Here is a 15,687-nt window from a genome sequence, read left to right on the forward strand (position 1 = left end):
GGCCCGTTGCCGACAGCAACACACACACACTCATACACTCTGCTTTCCCCAAGCAGGAAGGCCGAATCGTTTCATGTCTGCGGTGTCTGAAAGGGTGGGAGTTCTTTTTTTTTTTTTTGGGGGGGGGGGCTTTGCTGGGATGTCAGGATGGGGTTAGGCTGAGAGAACATGTGGTGAAGATGTTTCAAATATGGCTAACAAGAAGATGCTAACTTGAGAACTGATGTCAGTGATTAATATTTCATTTATTTATTTTTATTCGTTTATTAAATTCAATTCAAGTACAATTTTCTATTGGTTGCTATTTGTACATCTTTGATATGATATGATTTTTTTTTCCTTCTTGGTGCAACTCATTTGTGTTGCTATGGCAATAAGTGACTCATGTCTTTCTGTCATTGCAGGAGGAAAACGGAACAACTTCTCCACATGCAAAGCTAAGGCAGCCGCTGCGGGGCCTCTGCTCGAGATGGAGGCCTGCTAAGATTCCATGAAGAGCCTCAGAGGACCAGTACCCCCCCCCCCCCCCCCCCCTCCCCAAACCGACATCCGCCTCCCTTAACTACCCCACCTGCCCATCACTTATCACCTGACACCCCCCGAAAAGTTCCACCTCACATTCTCCTTGCTGGAAAGACACTGACTGAACACGACAATCACCATCACTCACGTTCTTTCACTCAAAGCGTCCGTGTGTGTGTGTGTGTGTGTGTCACTTCCTGTACACACATCCGCCCACACATAAACACACACCACCTGCACACTCCAACTAAGTTATTGTAAGTTATTTGTTACCTCTTTTGTCAAATTCAGGAGCAAGAAACCTACAGACTATAACAAATAAATTAAAGGTTGAAAAATAGGTAAGCACAAGTATTGGTAATAAATGTTGACTATATTTTTCCATAACTAGTAGTTTGACGCCCTGCTCAATTGGTTCGGGTCGACATTCCGGCGACCATATTGGGGTTCCCGCCCCCTCCGACCGAACGGACCAATCAACTCTTGTAGATTGCACTAAGGAACAAGGAGGGATCTCGTCTCATCTCATCGCGACACTTTTTTTTATTTTAAATTTGTTTTATAAGTTGGACCAGTTGGTTGGCCAAAAGGATCAACCTTTTTTCATTTTCTTTTTTTTTTTAAATCTTGAGCCCTAGTTTTTAATTTCATGGTGTACATTTTTTTAATATTGTTTTTTTTATATATATAAATATATATATAGTGCAAAATATGAACGTAAGCTTTGGAAACACAGGAAAGCCATTTCTTCTCTTGAAGGCTTGTTTTTGTTTTGTTTTTTCATAATCTTACAATCTAATGCTCTGTGTCTGTGTGGGTGTACTTTTCCTTTTTCTTGTTTTTTTTTTTTTCAGGCGACATGCGAGAGTGAGGTCTATATTTTATTGATGGACAAACAGACAAATGAAGCAGATATTATATATTTACCCCAGCACTTGGCAGTCTCTTACATTGCAATGGACCTTTATTTTTTTCCTGGTGGCAAAATAGTGAGCTCTTCAGTTTTTGTTTTGTTTTGTCCCCGCTCCCACCACGCAAACATCTCTGTAATTAATATTTCCTCTATTTTACTATTGCTCCACGATGATGATGATGATGACTTTATCCCGTGTTGATATGATTTGGGGTCTCTGTTGTCTTGGAGAAGCACTTTTGCTTCCCAAGTGGTCGTCTTTGAACTGTTTCCACATTTTTCTTTTTTGTTGTTTTTTAAGAAAAATCAATAAAAAGGCACCATTTGCTCATTTGATCACTCGTGTGTTGTAACCAAGGTGTGGCAGAATGATTTATTAGTCTTTTTTTTTTCTTTATAAAAAAAAACAATTTCAGTCCTCATTTGCTATATCGTCAAAGTAAAAAATAGACTTACTGAAATCAAAATGTTAAATTAGCGTTCAAAATATAAAATATGATCACGTTTGCAATCCACCCCATCTGTTTTCTACCGCTGAATCCAGCCAATCCCAGCTCCCCTTCAGTGTACAGAAGTGTGACGTCAGGTCGGACAAAAAAAAGCGCGATTTTTATTGGACAACACTACGGGGTCGTGAGAGGTCAAATTCCATCCGCTTTATTTAAAATTTCAGCTAGCTAGCTGGTGTGTGACAGGCAAGCAAGAAAGATGGCGAAAGAAAAAAAAAAGACGATTACCGAACATTTCAAAGTGAGTGGACCGAAGAATTCGCATTTACAACAACTAAAGTGACTTTAATTGAGCTAATTTTGCTGGCGCATTAGCAATTGTGAGGAAGACATTCACTTATGGCGAGTATTTCAACATTTAAGCTTGATGTGGCTAATGAACTTTTGAACGACTTCAGGGATAAATAAAAGATACTCAAACTGATAAAAGACATGTTTCTGTCAGCATGAACCGTTCAGACTGATGAGAGCCTCAACGCCTGCATGAAGCTCAACCTCACCGCATATCAACCGGACTACAAAACCATCAGCAAAACGATGCAGCCCCAGAAATCTCATTAATGGTGAGTTTTTTTTTTCTAGACTTCAATATAAAAACGTTATTAAAAAGAATAGATTAGTACACTCAAAAAAATCGTTGGTCTTAATTAAAATACATGCATTTAATTGTATTTAGCCTATCGTTTTTTTTAAATGGTACACCGTATTTTTTTTTTCTAAATGGGCATTTATGGCTCTGTCTGCCAAAAAGGTTCCCGACCTCTGCCCTAACCCCAGTATGAAACTAGTTTGAAACCCTAACCCTAGTTTGCAACCCAGATCCTATTTTAACCCTTCGCAGATACAGCCAAAATGATGCTTTATAAAATTAAGGCCTGCGTTTAACATAGTAACGTCTTTATTGTTCAAACGCATTTGAAAAACAAGCAACTAACAAGCGATAAGTGACAAAAAATTCCCTCGATCCATTTTCACGTATGATCGATAGTTCACATGGTGATCTCAGCTCAATCAGGCAAACAAGGCACTTATGATTGAAAGTCACATTATCATTGAAGCAATATTTATTTCTGCTTAGTCTTCTTCAGTTTTTGTCGCCATTCCTGACTATAGTGAAGCTACTTGTACTTGTAGAATCCTTCTCCCGTCTTTTTGCCCAACTTGCCCTCTGCGACCAGCTTGTTAAGCAAAGAGCTCGGGGTAAAAAGAGGATTCTTTTGATCCATGGCGCTCCACCCTGATGACAAACAACACAAACCCTTAAAACGCAATTCCAGATTCACCAGTCATCTGACGACATTTGAACTCACCGTCTAAAATGAACTTGGCTGTATCTAAGCCCACGTAGTCCAGCAACTCAAAGGGTCCCATCGGGTATCCAGCACCGAGCTTCATGGCCACGTCGATGTCTTCTTTGGAGCCGTGACCTGCAATCATTTGGATGCTATGACACACTAATGTGACATGACATTACTGCTCTAACTCTCAAATCAGGACGTGAACGATTCGGGTTCAAAACGGTTCTCTGGCTTTAAATTTAAAAAAAAAAAAAAAGGCAAGAGCGGTTTCCCACCTCTCTCATGGAGCCGCACGGCCTCCATCATGTAGGGGACGAGCAGGCGGTTCACGATGAATCCCGGTGTGTCCTGAACAGGGAGCGTGCGGGATGAGATGATAGCTTAAGAAAAAATGACAACACTCTGTCCTACCTTGCAAGACACGGTCGTTTTGCCCAGCGCTTTGCTGAAGTTCATCAGGGAGTCGAACGTCTCCTGACTCGTGGCAGAAGTTCCGATCACCTGTGAGGTTTGATTTTTTTGTTTTTGTGGCAGGAAGTCCACATAGTGAGGTGAATAGACTAGACTCTGTTGTGTCACGTTACCTCGACGAGTTTCATCATGGGGACCGGGTTGAAAAAGTGCAGGCCGCCAAAGCGGTCCAGTCGGGAGGTGGCGCTAGCGATGTCACCGATGGGCAGCGACGATGTGTTGCTGGCAAATATGGTGTGTCTGATGAAGAAAGAATCAAAATGGGGAGGAAAAAAATTGAAAAGCTGCATCTATTGAATATGGTGGAAAACTTGACTTATTTGACAATAAAAAAATTACATTTAAATATGACAGATTATTTAGCAAAGATGTACAGGATGCTTACGCTGGCGCCGCCTTGTCAAGCACGCTGAAAAGTTCCTGTTTGACTTTTAGGTTTTCCACAATGGCCTCCAGCACGAGGTCCGTACTCTGGACGGCGGCGGTGGCGTCTGTGGCGGTGGACACGTTGCCCAGAACTTTCTCAATGAACGCCTCACCCGCCTGGAGAGAACATGCAAGCACCTCTGGTAAATAATTTGCAGCTCTATTCTTTCACCATGATCGGGCACTAACCTCGGGCTTGTCAGCATACTTTTTCTTGACCACTCTCTTCAAGCTCGTACCCATATCCTTGACTGCCTTTGTCAAGATGGCCTCTGACATGTCCACTAGCGTCACCTGGTGGCCGGTCGACGCAGCAACCTAACATAAACATCCACGTAAGAGTTAGCGGGCAAAGCAGCACACATACTATTCTAGTTTTACTTTCGACAGTGGGTGACTTATTTTTTTACAGTATTTGTAACCATATTTCATCTCGATAAATGACACACACCGGATAACAAACCATTTGTATGCAAACAAAGTTACGCCCCCTTTAAAGAACGCATTTAATAGTTAATTTATCATGTTAACAGTTTGACTGTGAAAATAGTTTTTAATACCACGATCCTAGAGGATGAATTAAGACAACACATAGGATCTAAAGTCCGAAAAGATGGACGATTATTGACTTTAATAGTTAAAGAGCAACTACGCGGTGATAAAGCGGGTAGGCGGCGACATCTGGTGGCCGTAACTGGAAGTGCAGTTAAGTGGAACTCAATACTTTGAACTTTAAGTGATTTGTCCACTGTATGACAAATCTTAACATTCCAATGCAAACGTTTAATGAGCTGCAGCACGACAACAAATAGTCCAACTTGTGATTCAATATTCTAGATGTGTTTTTCGTGAGGGCACTACGCTCTCGGTGACACTCGCTTAGCCACCTAGCCGCTCGGCTAACACTCAAAACGTTAATTTTTGGCCCACCTGAGCGATCCCCGCACCCATTTGTCCACCACCGATTATGACAACATGCTTTATGGCCACACTCCTGAGAGCCGATGAAGAGAAAGCTCTGCAAAACTCGTGCCCGAAAAATGCCATGACAGCTGCCTGTGTTGCGGTTCCACTCGCTCCGCAAATCCAGTTGCGGACGTTAGGGCAAAGGCAGTTCAGTAATCTTGTGTTTCGTGACTGCAGATTCGTCACAAACAACATGGAAATTGTTGGACTGCAAAACTGTTCAAATCTTCAATAAACACGTGGAACGAAACATTTATATTTTCGACTGGCTGCACAAAATTGAAAACAATAAAAAAATATATGTAACAGCTGGTATATTTTTTTATTTACTATTTTTTATCGTCTACTAGTAGACACCGGGATTTGAACTACCCGAGAAGCCTGATCGTTTAACCGCTATGCTACATAACATTTAGTCGGAACCAGGCAAATTACATTATTTAAAATAAAAAGTAATTTATCCTGCGAGGCTACGAGTTGATCTCGTGCCTAGTGTGTATACGTGCCATTCGGAATGAGTGGGGAAAATTTAGCTGGAAATTTGTGAATTTTGCAAAAACATTTTTGGAATGATAAAAATGGAAGCAGAACATTTGAAATTTCGTGTTATTTTAAAAGGAGGTGTTTCTCCACTCTAGTGCCATCTACTGGCTCAGGTGCGACACTGAATCACTTCATCCCAAACGCCACTTAAAAATCTTTCATTGTTTTCTTTTTAATTCCCAGCAGGCTTTTTAAAGTTGCAGCGTGGCTGGTAAGACGTTGCGTTAGATTTCTCAGCTTGCGTCACCTGTTTGCGCCAGATAGCCAGAGGCGCCCAGACCATGGGTGAGCTCCAGTTGCCAACACAGACAGGGTGACGTGCGTTTGGCCACGCCCCCTTCGCCCACTCGACTGGACCAACCAATAGACTACCAAATTAACCCTATTTTTATTCTCACGACCTGCTGAGAAAATTTTAGTTTCCAATCCACGCTTTGACTTGAGGCTGCTGCGACTTGCTACTGCCAATCAAGGTAAGAACTGCAATTTTTGTGTGTCCCATGTGAGTTTTATTTTTCATAGCATATTCTTTTCCTAAAATACTTTTTTACTTTGTGGAAATTGTGTGGTTTGTTTTTTTTCCATATCACAGAAAATTTTGTAAAATGATCTGGTCATCAACAATAATGGCAAATTAAAGAGGAAACAAACTTTATGCAAACATTTACAACGTTTGCTGTTTTTCTGTAAATTACGTGACTCGTTTCAAGAAAAAAAAAATCCACTACCAAGGAATCTAGAATGGTTTGATTTATTTTTTCTCAGAAAATGATAAAATTTTCATGATGCTCATATCCTATTGGGTGCATATTTTCTTCACATACTACACATATATCGTGTAGATTATTTGGCCGTGGGTGCAATTTATAGTATAGCAACATTCATGATGCGGTGTAATAATACAACTGTTTTCTTACCAATTCTAAATTTTGAAAAGTGAGTAACTGAATGCTAAACTTGCCTTCTCTCCAAGATGAACTCAAGTGGCACATTCGCCAGCCCCCTGTGGTACCAGTACCAAATATGCGCCGTGGCTCCGTACGGCTTTGTCTTCTACTACGGCGTAAAGGTCTTCAACCTGGTGGTGGGCACCCCCTGCAACGGCCTGGTCATTTGGCAGATCGCCGCCAAGAAGAGCGACGCGTGCACCTCGGACGTGTTCATCATCAGCCTGGCCGTTCTGGATGCCTACTTCTGCCTCATGATGCCCACCGAGCTGCTCAACTCGCTGCTGCTGGACAACCCGCGCATCTGGTATCTGCAAAGGTTCTCGTACGGCGTTAAGGACCTCGGGGTGCTCTTCTTGGTGAGTTTGATTTATGGGTCAGTGATTTATGCCCACTATTGGTTGAATTCTTGTGAAGCTGTTTCGACGGTAATTGTGGCAGATCTTGTATTACAATGAACAATATCTTTTTTAGGTTTGTGTTTGTGTGGATCGCCACATGGCGGTGGTCCACCCCGTGTTATTCGCCAGCAACCAGAACAACAAAATTCGCACTGGGATTTCGGTGGCCATTTGGGCCGTGATCATGCCGTACGCCCTGGCTAAATGCATCCTGGGCTCAAGGAGCGTCAACGGCGTCTTCAGCGGCGTGGTGCTCTTCGCGTTTGCCGTCATGGTGCTGTGCAACATCTCCGTCATCTGGGTGCTGCGGCGCTCCGTCGCCGGCAAGGAGGTCATGCACCCGGCCAAGAAGAGGGCCCTGAAAATGGTGCTCATTGTTCTGGCTATTATCGTCGTCAACTACCTGCCGCCCGTGCTGATGCCCTTTGCGTCTTACTATTCCCTGATGGAGTTCACCTGCCAGATCCGAATTAGCGTGTACTCCATCATGGACTTGAGCTGCAGCGTGGAGCCGCTCCTCTATATCACCAAGATGGAGTGCGTGGGAGGTCGGGGGTGTGGCTGCTGCGTTGCGAGGACGCCACACTGCATCGATGTCTGATGCCGCCTCCTACTGAATATTTACCCCTCATATTTTTTTTCAAACCATTTTTATTTTCAATAAGTCAAGTTGTGACAACCTCATTATTGTAGAGCTCTACTGTAAGGTCATCTTGGCATACATCTCCTCCAAACTTTCCAAGGACGCTTCGGGTCCGTCCTCTGAGGTGACGTAACCAGGATACGAGGACACGCACTGCGGAGGCACCGGCTGCACTCTGTGATTTCCTTCCCCGGCAGACGGGAGCCGGAGCAGCGGAATCAACTTTGCGTGTGCGTAATTAATCTCAAAGCCCTCGAAGATGAGACCCACACCCCATGCCCCCAATCCCTTCTCCAGGAGATGCGACACCTTGCGGGCGGCCAGCACCAGCCCCTCGTAGTCGCTCTCGCTCAGCCCGAATATGTCTGAGGAGAGAGGACGGCGTGGCACGAGCACGGTGAAGCCGGGCGCGTTGGGAAACGGGGTGAGGAAAGAAACATGGCCCTCGTCTTCCCACACTCGCCACTGCAGCTCTTCGCCCCGGACGATGCGAGAGAACAGACCAGGATGGGACTGGTCGTCGCCCAGGAACGTCAGGTTGGGCGGTGCGTTCGGGTTGGGGAGTTTGGCACGGATCCTGGCCAGTATCTCATCCAGACGAGCCTCGCTCCAGCGAGGCGCCGTCTTGGAGGTGCAGTAGCCCGGATCGTAGAAGTGGTGCTCCTCCTCGCCTGCCTGGTGAGGGCGCCACTGTGCAGCCAGGCCGTGCAACGGGATGACACGTATCTAGAAGATTAAAGAACACAAGCAACACACCGTTAGTGTTTTTCCCCCCACCAGGGAGAACGGAAGTCTTCAGTAAATCCTCCATTTATTTCGATGAGATTCATCATGTCTTTGTAATATACCATCAAATCCAAATTCTTATCTCTAAACAATTTTGTGTCTAAATAGCATTCATGTTTCTCACCTGTAGTAGTTTATAATAAATACATTGGTCAAGGAAGTGCACACCTGAGCAGGTCTGTCAACATGGGGTCTGGTGACCAGGGCACAGCGATGCACCCGGAGTTTGTCGCACAGCAGCTGGGCCACCGCCCTGCTCCCCAGCATCCAGGACAAATACTCAGCCTCCTCCAGGTGAAAGATGCTGCCCGCCTTTGTTCCAGGCACGCGGCGCTCCAGTATTACCGACCCAGGCATCCACGGTCGAGGGTGAAGGTAGGCCACCAGGCGCTCCGACTCCCAGACAACATGGCGATGGGGACTGGTAGACATTCTGTTGAATCAGGAGGGGCGAGAGAGTGTTTTTGCCATTTTAGGGTCTCCATTTTAGAGTCTACACACCCCTGTTCAATTGCCTGTTTTTAAATATAGATATCAGATCAAGATCTCTCATTTCAAAAATTAAAAAACAAAATATGCATAAAAATAGATTGCAGATATCGGGAAGTCATGTTTTTTTTGTTTACTTTTGTACTGAAGGACAGGTGACTGCTTTTGAAGCGTTTCCTTAACGATTTGAGTAAATACTAATACTTTTAGCAGAACCACGATGAACTTAATATTTCTTTTCCGAATGGTAATATAAAGATATTAGTTGTGTTCCTGTCAGAACTTGATTGTGTATGTTATTGAAGCTCAATAAAAAAATAATTTAAAAAAGGCAGTAAATACCAGCGCCTAATGATGACGTCAGAAAACAGGAGCCTACACACGACTAACTTAAGACAGAATGAACAAAACTTTAAACATTACTTTAAACAAACATACCGTGTGCTGATAAACCTCACAAACAGCATGCAGGTGGAAAACCCTCCGACTCAAACTGACCTGATTTTAGGCTCGTGACGGAGTGTCGCGTGAAAGGCATAAAGAGAAACAATCACGCGACAGCAAAGCCAGATTCGTCATAATTTTTTTTTTCCACAAATGAGAAGTGAAAGTGGCACGTTTCATTTCAAGTTACAAAAAAAAAAAAAAAAAAGGATCTTCAATACACCGCCCAGAGCCTAACACTACTCTGATATCAGCCAGTATCGCCCCCTGGAGGCAAAGAACAGGAACGTGACGTACAAAACTGATTTGATAAGCGGTCAATACGATAGATATTTTTTTCCTCTAAATATTAGGCATCGTACCTGAATTTGCTGTCATTGATTAAAGTCCAATGGTCTTGCAAATTGGAGTGTTAATCTCCTACTTTTTTCTTTTTTTTTTTAGGATAACAGCTACATATGTGTCCATAAAAATCTCTTTGCTGTCTGTGACGTAATCAGTGCGTGTGGTGTCGTCGTACTTTAATACAGCAGTTCGGTCATATTGCTGGCATCAATTAATTTAGTTTGTACCATAGCAGAGCCATATGCAATGCAATAACTGAACAAATAATGGCATTACAATCATTTCCTTCCAGAATAATCTTTCATATGTTTCAAAGTCAATTTAGACAAATAGGTTTGAGCAGTATAAGTCAATTGTCAACTGTCATACACCGTAATAGCAGTCGTAAAATGTCACAAAAATTGGCTAATTAAAATACTATTTGAATGATTTTTTAAGAAAATAATCAGGTATTAAAAATAGTAATGAAGCTATAATAATTATTTCATTATATTGAAGATAACATGGAAACTAATGAATGTTGTCTTTATTTTTAATAAACAAGGTTATTCAGAAAAATTACCACTTGTAATGTGCAATGTCTGTTGCATGTAATCATTCCATCCGGCAGGTGTCGCTACTAAATTCGTACAGTGGAAGAACCCACATCCGGCCTCGTCGCGAAGTCCTCCATGTTGTCATTGGAGCTTTGCTGAGGTTGTTGAATAATATCGGATAAATAAACGACAATGTCTGGCTACACTCCGGACGAGAAGCTCCGCTTGGATCAGCTCACTAAGCTCCGAAGGCAATGGCTGAAGGACCAAGAACTTAGCCCCAGGGAGCCCGTCGTACAAGCAAAACCACCCGGCCCAGTCACCAAGTTCTGGGCAGGTTTTCTGGAGCCCAAGAGCCTATGGAGGCTTTACGTGAGTGATGCTAATAACAGCTAGCAGCGATTAGCACACACCTATCCTTCAATTCTAGTCAGATATTTGTGCATTTTGTCACTCCTTAAAAACAGAGTAGAAACGTCAACTAGTGGAACAGCTTTAAGCTTGACTGCTAATGATATTTTTTGTCACCGCCTATTATAGTGCTTATTAAGAATTGTTTTTTAATGTACATGACATGTTTCTCATTTCAGACATACAAAGCCTACAAAGGGGGCGTTTTCACATTAACACGTTTGTTGATTCCTGCTTGGGTCGTCCACTACTACGTCAAATATCATGTTGCTGTAAGTTGAAGCTACTATTAAATATCACATATAATAATACATAGGTTGAGGAGTGAAAGGGTGCATTAAACGTTCGAGATGTAAAAGTCTCTTTGCAATAATTCCTAGAAGAAAAAAAGATGTCAAAACGTGCTGCTTCAAACTGTTTATTGCCATTCCTAGTGGAAGTTTGCTGTAATGAAAAATGTAGAAGGTGGGCGAACAAAACTTGCAGTTATAATCCTTTAAGGAGTGGATATGAACACAAATGGTGCAGCAACTTCTTTAGACAGAATTTGATAATACAACTGTCCTTATGCCCTGTGAATGTTTTTGTAAAGTAAACTGCTTTTATGACGCACTAAAAAAATCTGTGTTCCTGGATGGTGCTGTAACAGATTAATGGCATTTGTATTTACTTCAATGAGGAACATTTCAAAAGAAGTGTTTTGACTTACTTGGAAGGTCACAGAGAAAAAAATTGTATGTAACCTCAAGTAACTATGTTTTGTATTATTTTCCTGGACAGAAAAGACCATATGGCATTGTGGAATTGAAACCCAAGCTTTTCCCTGTAAGTATCAATTAATTTACACACCATACATCTATCTTGAAAAATATGATTTTAATGTGTTTTTATTGTGCTTGAGGTAAATCCCCTCTTAATGGAATAAAATGCTTGTGTATCTTTTTTTGTTTAGGGTGACACTATTCTGGAGACAGGCCAAGTTGTGCCGGAACTCCCCGAGAGCCACAATCATCATCATTGACCCAGTGAATTTTAGAAATGTCTGTTTGTAAAAACTGTTAATATGCCAATTAAAATATAGATAAAGTCATGTGTATGAGTCGCTTTCTAAATGTTAAATGTGTGCATGTTTAAAAATCAACCTATGTGTATAATGTTTTGAATAAGTTGTACTTGTCAAAGTAGTACTAATGCAATGTATGTTTTTACTTTTATTCCATTATTTTTCTTAAAAAGAAATGTTAAGTCAAGATTATTAATACGGTTCAAGTCTCAAAGTTGGTCCAAATGTTAATTTCAGAGCATTTTTTGTGGCTGAAATTTAGTCCCGTTCTAAAGTAACAGTACTCTTGAGTACATTTTTTCTCAAATCAAACGTGGTTTTATTTTCTTAAAACGGAAGTGCTCTCTTATTGTGAAAGCCGGAAGTTCACGACAGATCACGAGCGGCAACACTGTAACATTCAGGGAATGACGGCACTCGGGCACTCTTCTCATCTGGTGAAGAGTGTTGGTGTTTGTCAAATGCAGCTGTTCAGCTTTTATTTTAAGAAACGGAGGGAGGCTAATCGCTTGCCAAGTTACCAGAGTGATTAAAATCGGAGGTAAATGTTTTCTTTCATATCAAACTTAACTACTCAAAGACAACCGAGCCAGCTCGTTAGCATTAGCGGCAACCTAGCTCAAGTTGATAGCCGGCTAGCCCACTAGCTAAACAAGTACTATCTAGTGTAAACCACAAAATAATCTCATTTCTAGATAGCTTAGAGGTATCAAGGCTACCTCAAATATATAGTTTGATGAAGCGTTATATTTCAAATCAACTTGTAAATTGTCCAAGCAATAGGAAAGGAAGCAGCCGATTTGTGCTAGCTACGTAATATCTTATATATATATGTCTGTGTGTGTATATGTAGATAGATAGATAGATAGATAGATAGATAGATAGATAGATAGATAGATAGATAGATAGATAGATCAGAGAATTTAAAATGTGGAATTAAGTGTTTGTGATAGACCACATTGCATTAGTCGGTGTGTTTGCTTCAAAATATGAAAAACGTTTCTACTGGTCTGACATAGTCACGATCCAAAACTTCTTACGCCATGATATGGAGGGCAAAGCACAAGTTGTTTTTGTAGTGGGTTAAGACCTCTTTTGTGCAAAGGTATGCATGAAAAAAAAAACCAACTTTGTTTACGCACACTCGCAGTACAGTGCAACACGCCCTGAAACCAAAGAGGAAGTGGCAATATATTCAATATAAATGACAAATGAATTGAATGTCTGAATCTTAGTGGTACTTAGTGGTTTTTGTTCTAGACCATGTCTGCCATCAAGCTTGCCCTGCAGCAGAACCAGAAGAGGGACAAGAGGAAAACCACAGAAGCCAAGGCGGCCGAAGTGTCTCCGGACTCAAAGTGTCCCATCTGCTTGGATGTCTTTAACAACATTGCCTACCTGGATATCTGCCTGCACAAATTCTGTTTTCGCTGCATCCACGAGTGGTCCAAGAACAAAGCTGAATGTCCCCTATGCAAGCAGCCATTTAATTCCATTTATCACAGTATAAAATCAGAGCAAGACTTTAAACAGTACGACTTGAAGCCGGCTACTAATGGATCATTTGGGATGTTTGGCGGTGTGCGCTTTAGATACCGTACCACTGTTACCGGGGTACGGCGACAGCAGTGGGGAAGGATTTCTCCTCCTCCAGACAACGGCGTCATGTTTGAAGCGACAGTCAATCCTCCGGAGCAGCACCAGACGCGTTACATTCGGCGCATGATGACGAGGATGGCAGCCAAAAGGAAAGCAGCGAGTGAAGGCCGCACGTTTCACAATATCAGAGAGCTCGAAATGGTCAACTTCCGGCGGGAACTTTACCGACAGGGGTTGAGAGTCCGCACTGTGCGCGACGGAGGACGCTCCCGAGACACCTCGGCTGAGTTCTATCGCAAAAACCCCGCCTGCTTGCACAGACTTATCCCTTGGCTAAAAAGAGAGCTTGTGGTGCTATACGGTGCGCACGGCTCCCTGGTTAACATCGTCCAGCACATCATCATGTCACGCATTACCCGTGTGGACATGGAAGACAGAGCCATCCAGGAAGAGCTCTGGCCGTTTCTGCAGAGCCGCACTGAGCACTTTCTGCACGAATTCATCAGCTTCGCAAAGTCCCCGTTTAACATGGAAGCCTACGACCAACATGCCATGTACGATGGCTCGGCCCACTCCTCCAATTCGGACATCAGCTCCAACTCGTCTGTCATAGCTCTTTCCGAAGATGAGGGCTTGGACTTGGAGCCACCTAGAACCCCCGGTTACAGCACGTCGAATCTGAGCCGCTCCCTGTGGGATGACGAAACGCCAGGGCCGTCGTATTCCACCACTGCGGAGCAGAGTCTAACGGGAAGGGAGTCTGTTCACGATTCTGACTCGGACAGCAGCGTAGAGGAGGAAGCGCGCGAAATTCCCACGTCTCCGCCGCAGCAAGGAAACGCGACACGCATTCAAGTCGATGAGTGTTTGTCTTCGGAAAGTGACGACTGCGTCATCGTCGGTTTTATTAAGCCGAGGACCCAAAGAACACCCGAGCTGGTGCAGCTCTCCTCCGACGAGTACTGGAGCGACGACGCTAAAGAAGTGCCACCCCTGCCCCAGCACATTCGCTTCGACAGCAACAGTCCGTCATCCTCGCCGAGGAGCGAGCCCGTCGACACAGGCTGCCGCCAACACCTTGATACCAAAGAAAAATTACGCACTCTAAAGTCGAAAGTATGCAAGGCGTCGAGTGAGTCCGAGAGAAAAGACCGAGGCGGTTCTGAGCGATCCAGCCGTAAACACGACTGGAAGGACAGAAAGCACAAGAGTGGAAGGTCAAGCGCCAAGCCACGACGCCGCAGCCGCAGTCCATCGAACTGCCGCTCCAGAGAGAGAGACTATTACTGCCCCGATCGCAGGGACGAGAAATACGACCGTAAACTCAGAAGGAAAGAGAGCGACTTCTCCCATCAAGCTAGCAGAAAACATTCCGAACGACGCTATCGCTCCAGGAGCCGCAGCAGTGAACCGAGGCGGCGGGACGGGCAGAAGTCCAGGTCGAGCTCGCCGAGACGATCTCACCTCGAAAAGCCCGCCGGCAAGAGGAAATACAAAACCAGACACCTTGACAACCCCTCGTCCCCCAAAGACGACGACTCCGCAACAGAGGAGAAAGAGGAAAGGAGTGTCCGCAGCAAACGACACAAGAAGAAGAGGAAGAAACACAAGAAGAAGAGCCGGCGGCACACGAGCGCTGAGAAACATTCGCCAACTCCGATCACCATCGAGAGCGGCAGTGATCGTAGCGATGACACACGGGCCGCAACCTCCAGCAAGGACCTCCACCCCAATGACGATGCAGCACATGAGCCAAATAATTTTTTGGGTGGCTTCAGCTTATAACAACAACTACCCCTCATGTCCCTGCCTGCAGTATTTTGAATCGCATAGTAGCCGCTCGCCACTATGCGATACCGGCTGGGTTGGCTTCACCAGAAGCAAAATTCTCCTTTACGTCGTCATACGGAAGAGTGGAACTGATAATGCGGAATAAATATTCTCAACCGCCAAATATGTTTGACCTACTCGTAGGCTAAATGTCAACAATCCTTTTTCAGTTTTTTCTATAATGCCAAAAAGGCCTGACAGAAATCATCCACTGCAGGCGCACAGGTAATAATAAATCATAAAAATGACAAATAATGTTTACTTATTTTATGATATATAGTGAGGGAAAAAAAATTTAACTGGTCAAGTCATGCTCTTGTGTGTGCCATAGTCTGAATCCTGAATCCCATTAACTCCTTAGCGTAGTTATAATCGCATTGAATATTTGTAAGAAAAATACTTTTCGGTCGTAATTTGCGGAAAACATTGAAATGAATTATTTTCACATCTGGAACGTCCAAAACTTTTTATTTTGAAGTGCCGCTGGGGGAAAGGGTAATGTGCTTGAACTCCGTTTAATAATGGCTTATTTCTAAAGTATTCTC

The 15,687-nt window shown here is 43.4% G+C and overlaps 6 protein-coding genes and 1 long non-coding RNA gene across 14 annotated transcripts in view; 5 read left to right on the forward strand and 2 right to left on the reverse strand.

Annotated features, from left to right (window-relative positions):
- Window positions 1-1,771, forward strand: part of lef1 (lymphoid enhancer-binding factor 1) — a 57,127-nt gene extending 55,356 nt beyond the window's left edge. For all 5 annotated transcript variants that reach the window (XM_068650626.1, XM_068650624.1, XM_068650627.1 and 2 more), the window contains one exon: window positions 405-1,771. Coding sequence is in view for 3 of the 5 variants with exons in the window: in XM_068650624.1 (XP_068506725.1) it covers window positions 405-484 (80 nt within the window). In the remaining 2 variants the exon portion in view is untranslated. The remainder of the gene's footprint in view (window positions 1-404) is intronic.
- Window positions 1,772-2,824: 1,053 nt separating this feature from the next.
- hadh (hydroxyacyl-CoA dehydrogenase) lies at window positions 2,825-5,259 on the reverse strand. Its single transcript, XM_049720720.2, has 8 exons — window positions 5,070-5,259; window positions 4,329-4,457; window positions 4,099-4,256; window positions 3,827-3,953; window positions 3,654-3,743; window positions 3,518-3,590; window positions 3,255-3,371; window positions 2,825-3,181 (listed from the first exon to the last, which is right to left on the reverse strand). The coding sequence occupies exons 1-8, from the start codon at window positions 5,184-5,186 to the stop codon at window positions 3,063-3,065; spliced, it is 930 nt and encodes a 309-aa protein (XP_049576677.1). The 5' UTR covers window positions 5,187-5,259; the 3' UTR covers window positions 2,825-3,062.
- LOC125969054 (uncharacterized) lies at window positions 4,148-5,355 on the forward strand. Its single transcript, XR_007481417.1, has 2 exons — window positions 4,148-4,282; window positions 5,283-5,355. It is a non-coding gene; the product is annotated as an uncharacterized lncRNA (long non-coding RNA).
- Window positions 5,356-5,477: 122 nt separating this feature from the next.
- Window positions 5,478-8,585, forward strand: LOC125969046 (G-protein coupled receptor 4). Of its 2 annotated transcripts, XM_049720731.1 has the most exons (3): window positions 5,478-6,121; window positions 6,622-6,954; window positions 7,070-8,585. In XM_049720731.1, exons 2-3 carry the CDS (start codon window positions 6,622-6,624, stop codon window positions 7,595-7,597), a joined length of 861 nt encoding a protein of 286 aa, XP_049576688.1. In that variant the 5' UTR covers window positions 5,478-6,121; the 3' UTR covers window positions 7,598-8,585. The 2 variants fall into 2 exon arrangements, with proteins under 2 accessions (XP_049576688.1, XP_049576687.1); XM_049720730.1 differs by having other exon boundaries at window positions 5,478-6,954.
- LOC125969042 (uncharacterized) lies at window positions 7,619-9,866 on the reverse strand. 3 transcript variants are annotated; one of them, XM_049720719.2, is made up of 3 exons: window positions 9,721-9,866; window positions 8,594-8,858; window positions 7,619-8,365 (listed from the first exon to the last, which is right to left on the reverse strand). In XM_049720719.2, exons 2-3 carry the CDS (start codon window positions 8,855-8,857, stop codon window positions 7,694-7,696), a joined length of 936 nt encoding a protein of 311 aa, XP_049576676.1. In that variant the 5' UTR covers window position 8,858; window positions 9,721-9,866; the 3' UTR covers window positions 7,619-7,693. The 3 variants fall into 3 exon arrangements, with proteins under 3 accessions (XP_049576676.1, XP_049576675.1, XP_049576674.1); XM_049720718.2 differs by lacking the exon at window positions 9,721-9,866 and adding an exon at window positions 9,413-9,608; XM_049720717.2 differs by lacking the exon at window positions 9,721-9,866 and adding an exon at window positions 9,353-9,606.
- Window positions 9,867-10,325: 459 nt separating this feature from the next.
- ndufb6 (NADH:ubiquinone oxidoreductase subunit B) lies at window positions 10,326-11,740 on the forward strand. The gene is made up of 4 exons (XM_049720734.2): window positions 10,326-10,611; window positions 10,830-10,922; window positions 11,431-11,475; window positions 11,603-11,740. Exons 1-4 carry the CDS (start codon window positions 10,432-10,434, stop codon window positions 11,669-11,671), a joined length of 387 nt encoding a protein of 128 aa, XP_049576691.1. The 5' UTR covers window positions 10,326-10,431; the 3' UTR covers window positions 11,672-11,740.
- A 333-nt stretch (window positions 11,741-12,073) lies between these two features.
- toporsa (topoisomerase I binding, arginine/serine-rich a) lies at window positions 12,074-15,266 on the forward strand. Its single transcript, XM_049720698.2, has 2 exons — window positions 12,074-12,254; window positions 12,974-15,266. The coding sequence occupies exon 2, from the start codon at window positions 12,977-12,979 to the stop codon at window positions 15,095-15,097; it is 2,121 nt and encodes a 706-aa protein (XP_049576655.1). The 5' UTR covers window positions 12,074-12,254; window positions 12,974-12,976; the 3' UTR covers window positions 15,098-15,266.
- The last annotated feature ends 421 nt before the right edge of the window (window positions 15,267-15,687 follow it).

The sequence above is a fragment of the Syngnathus scovelli genome, chromosome 5 (genome assembly GCF_024217435.2).
Source record: "Syngnathus scovelli strain Florida chromosome 5, RoL_Ssco_1.2, whole genome shotgun sequence".
In the NCBI taxonomy this organism is placed as follows: domain Eukaryota; kingdom Metazoa; phylum Chordata; class Actinopteri; order Syngnathiformes; family Syngnathidae; genus Syngnathus; species Syngnathus scovelli.

Excerpts from the sequence above, each read along its gene's own strand:
- hadh (XM_049720720.2), bottom strand. The coding sequence starts at position 5,186 with ATGGCATTTTTCGGGCACGAGTTTTGCAGAGCTTTCTCTTCATCGGCT. Across the intron at positions 4,458-5,069 it reads TGGGTGCGGGGATCGCTCAG|GTTGCTGCGTCGACCGGCCA; the intron begins GTGGGCCAAAAA and ends TGTTTATGTTAG. Across the intron at positions 3,744-3,826 it reads CCATGATGAAACTCGTCGAG|GTGATCGGAACTTCTGCCAC; the intron begins GTAACGTGACAC and ends CAAACCTCACAG.
- LOC125969046 (XM_049720730.1), top strand. The coding sequence starts at position 6,622 with ATGAACTCAAGTGGCACATTCGCCAGCCCCCTGTGGTACCAGTACCAA. Across the intron at positions 6,955-7,069 it reads ACCTCGGGGTGCTCTTCTTG|GTTTGTGTTTGTGTGGATCG; the intron begins GTGAGTTTGATT and ends TATCTTTTTTAG.
- LOC125969042 (XM_049720717.2), bottom strand. The coding sequence starts at position 9,381 with ATGCTGTTTGTGAGGTTTATCAGCACACG. Across the intron at positions 8,859-9,352 it reads GTGAGGTTTATCAGCACACG|AATGTCTACCAGTCCCCATC; the intron begins GTATGTTTGTTT and ends CTGATTCAACAG. Across the intron at positions 8,366-8,593 it reads ATGTTGACAGACCTGCTCAG|ATACGTGTCATCCCGTTGCA; the intron begins GTGTGCACTTCC and ends TTAATCTTCTAG.
- ndufb6 (XM_049720734.2), top strand. The coding sequence starts at position 10,432 with ATGTCTGGCTACACTCCGGACGAGAAGCTCCGCTTGGATCAGCTCACT. Across the intron at positions 10,612-10,829 it reads AGAGCCTATGGAGGCTTTAC|ACATACAAAGCCTACAAAGG; the intron begins GTGAGTGATGCT and ends TTCTCATTTCAG. Across the intron at positions 10,923-11,430 it reads ACGTCAAATATCATGTTGCT|AAAAGACCATATGGCATTGT; the intron begins GTAAGTTGAAGC and ends TTTCCTGGACAG.
- toporsa (XM_049720698.2), top strand. The coding sequence starts at position 12,977 with ATGTCTGCCATCAAGCTTGCCCTGCAGCAGAACCAGAAGAGGGACAAG.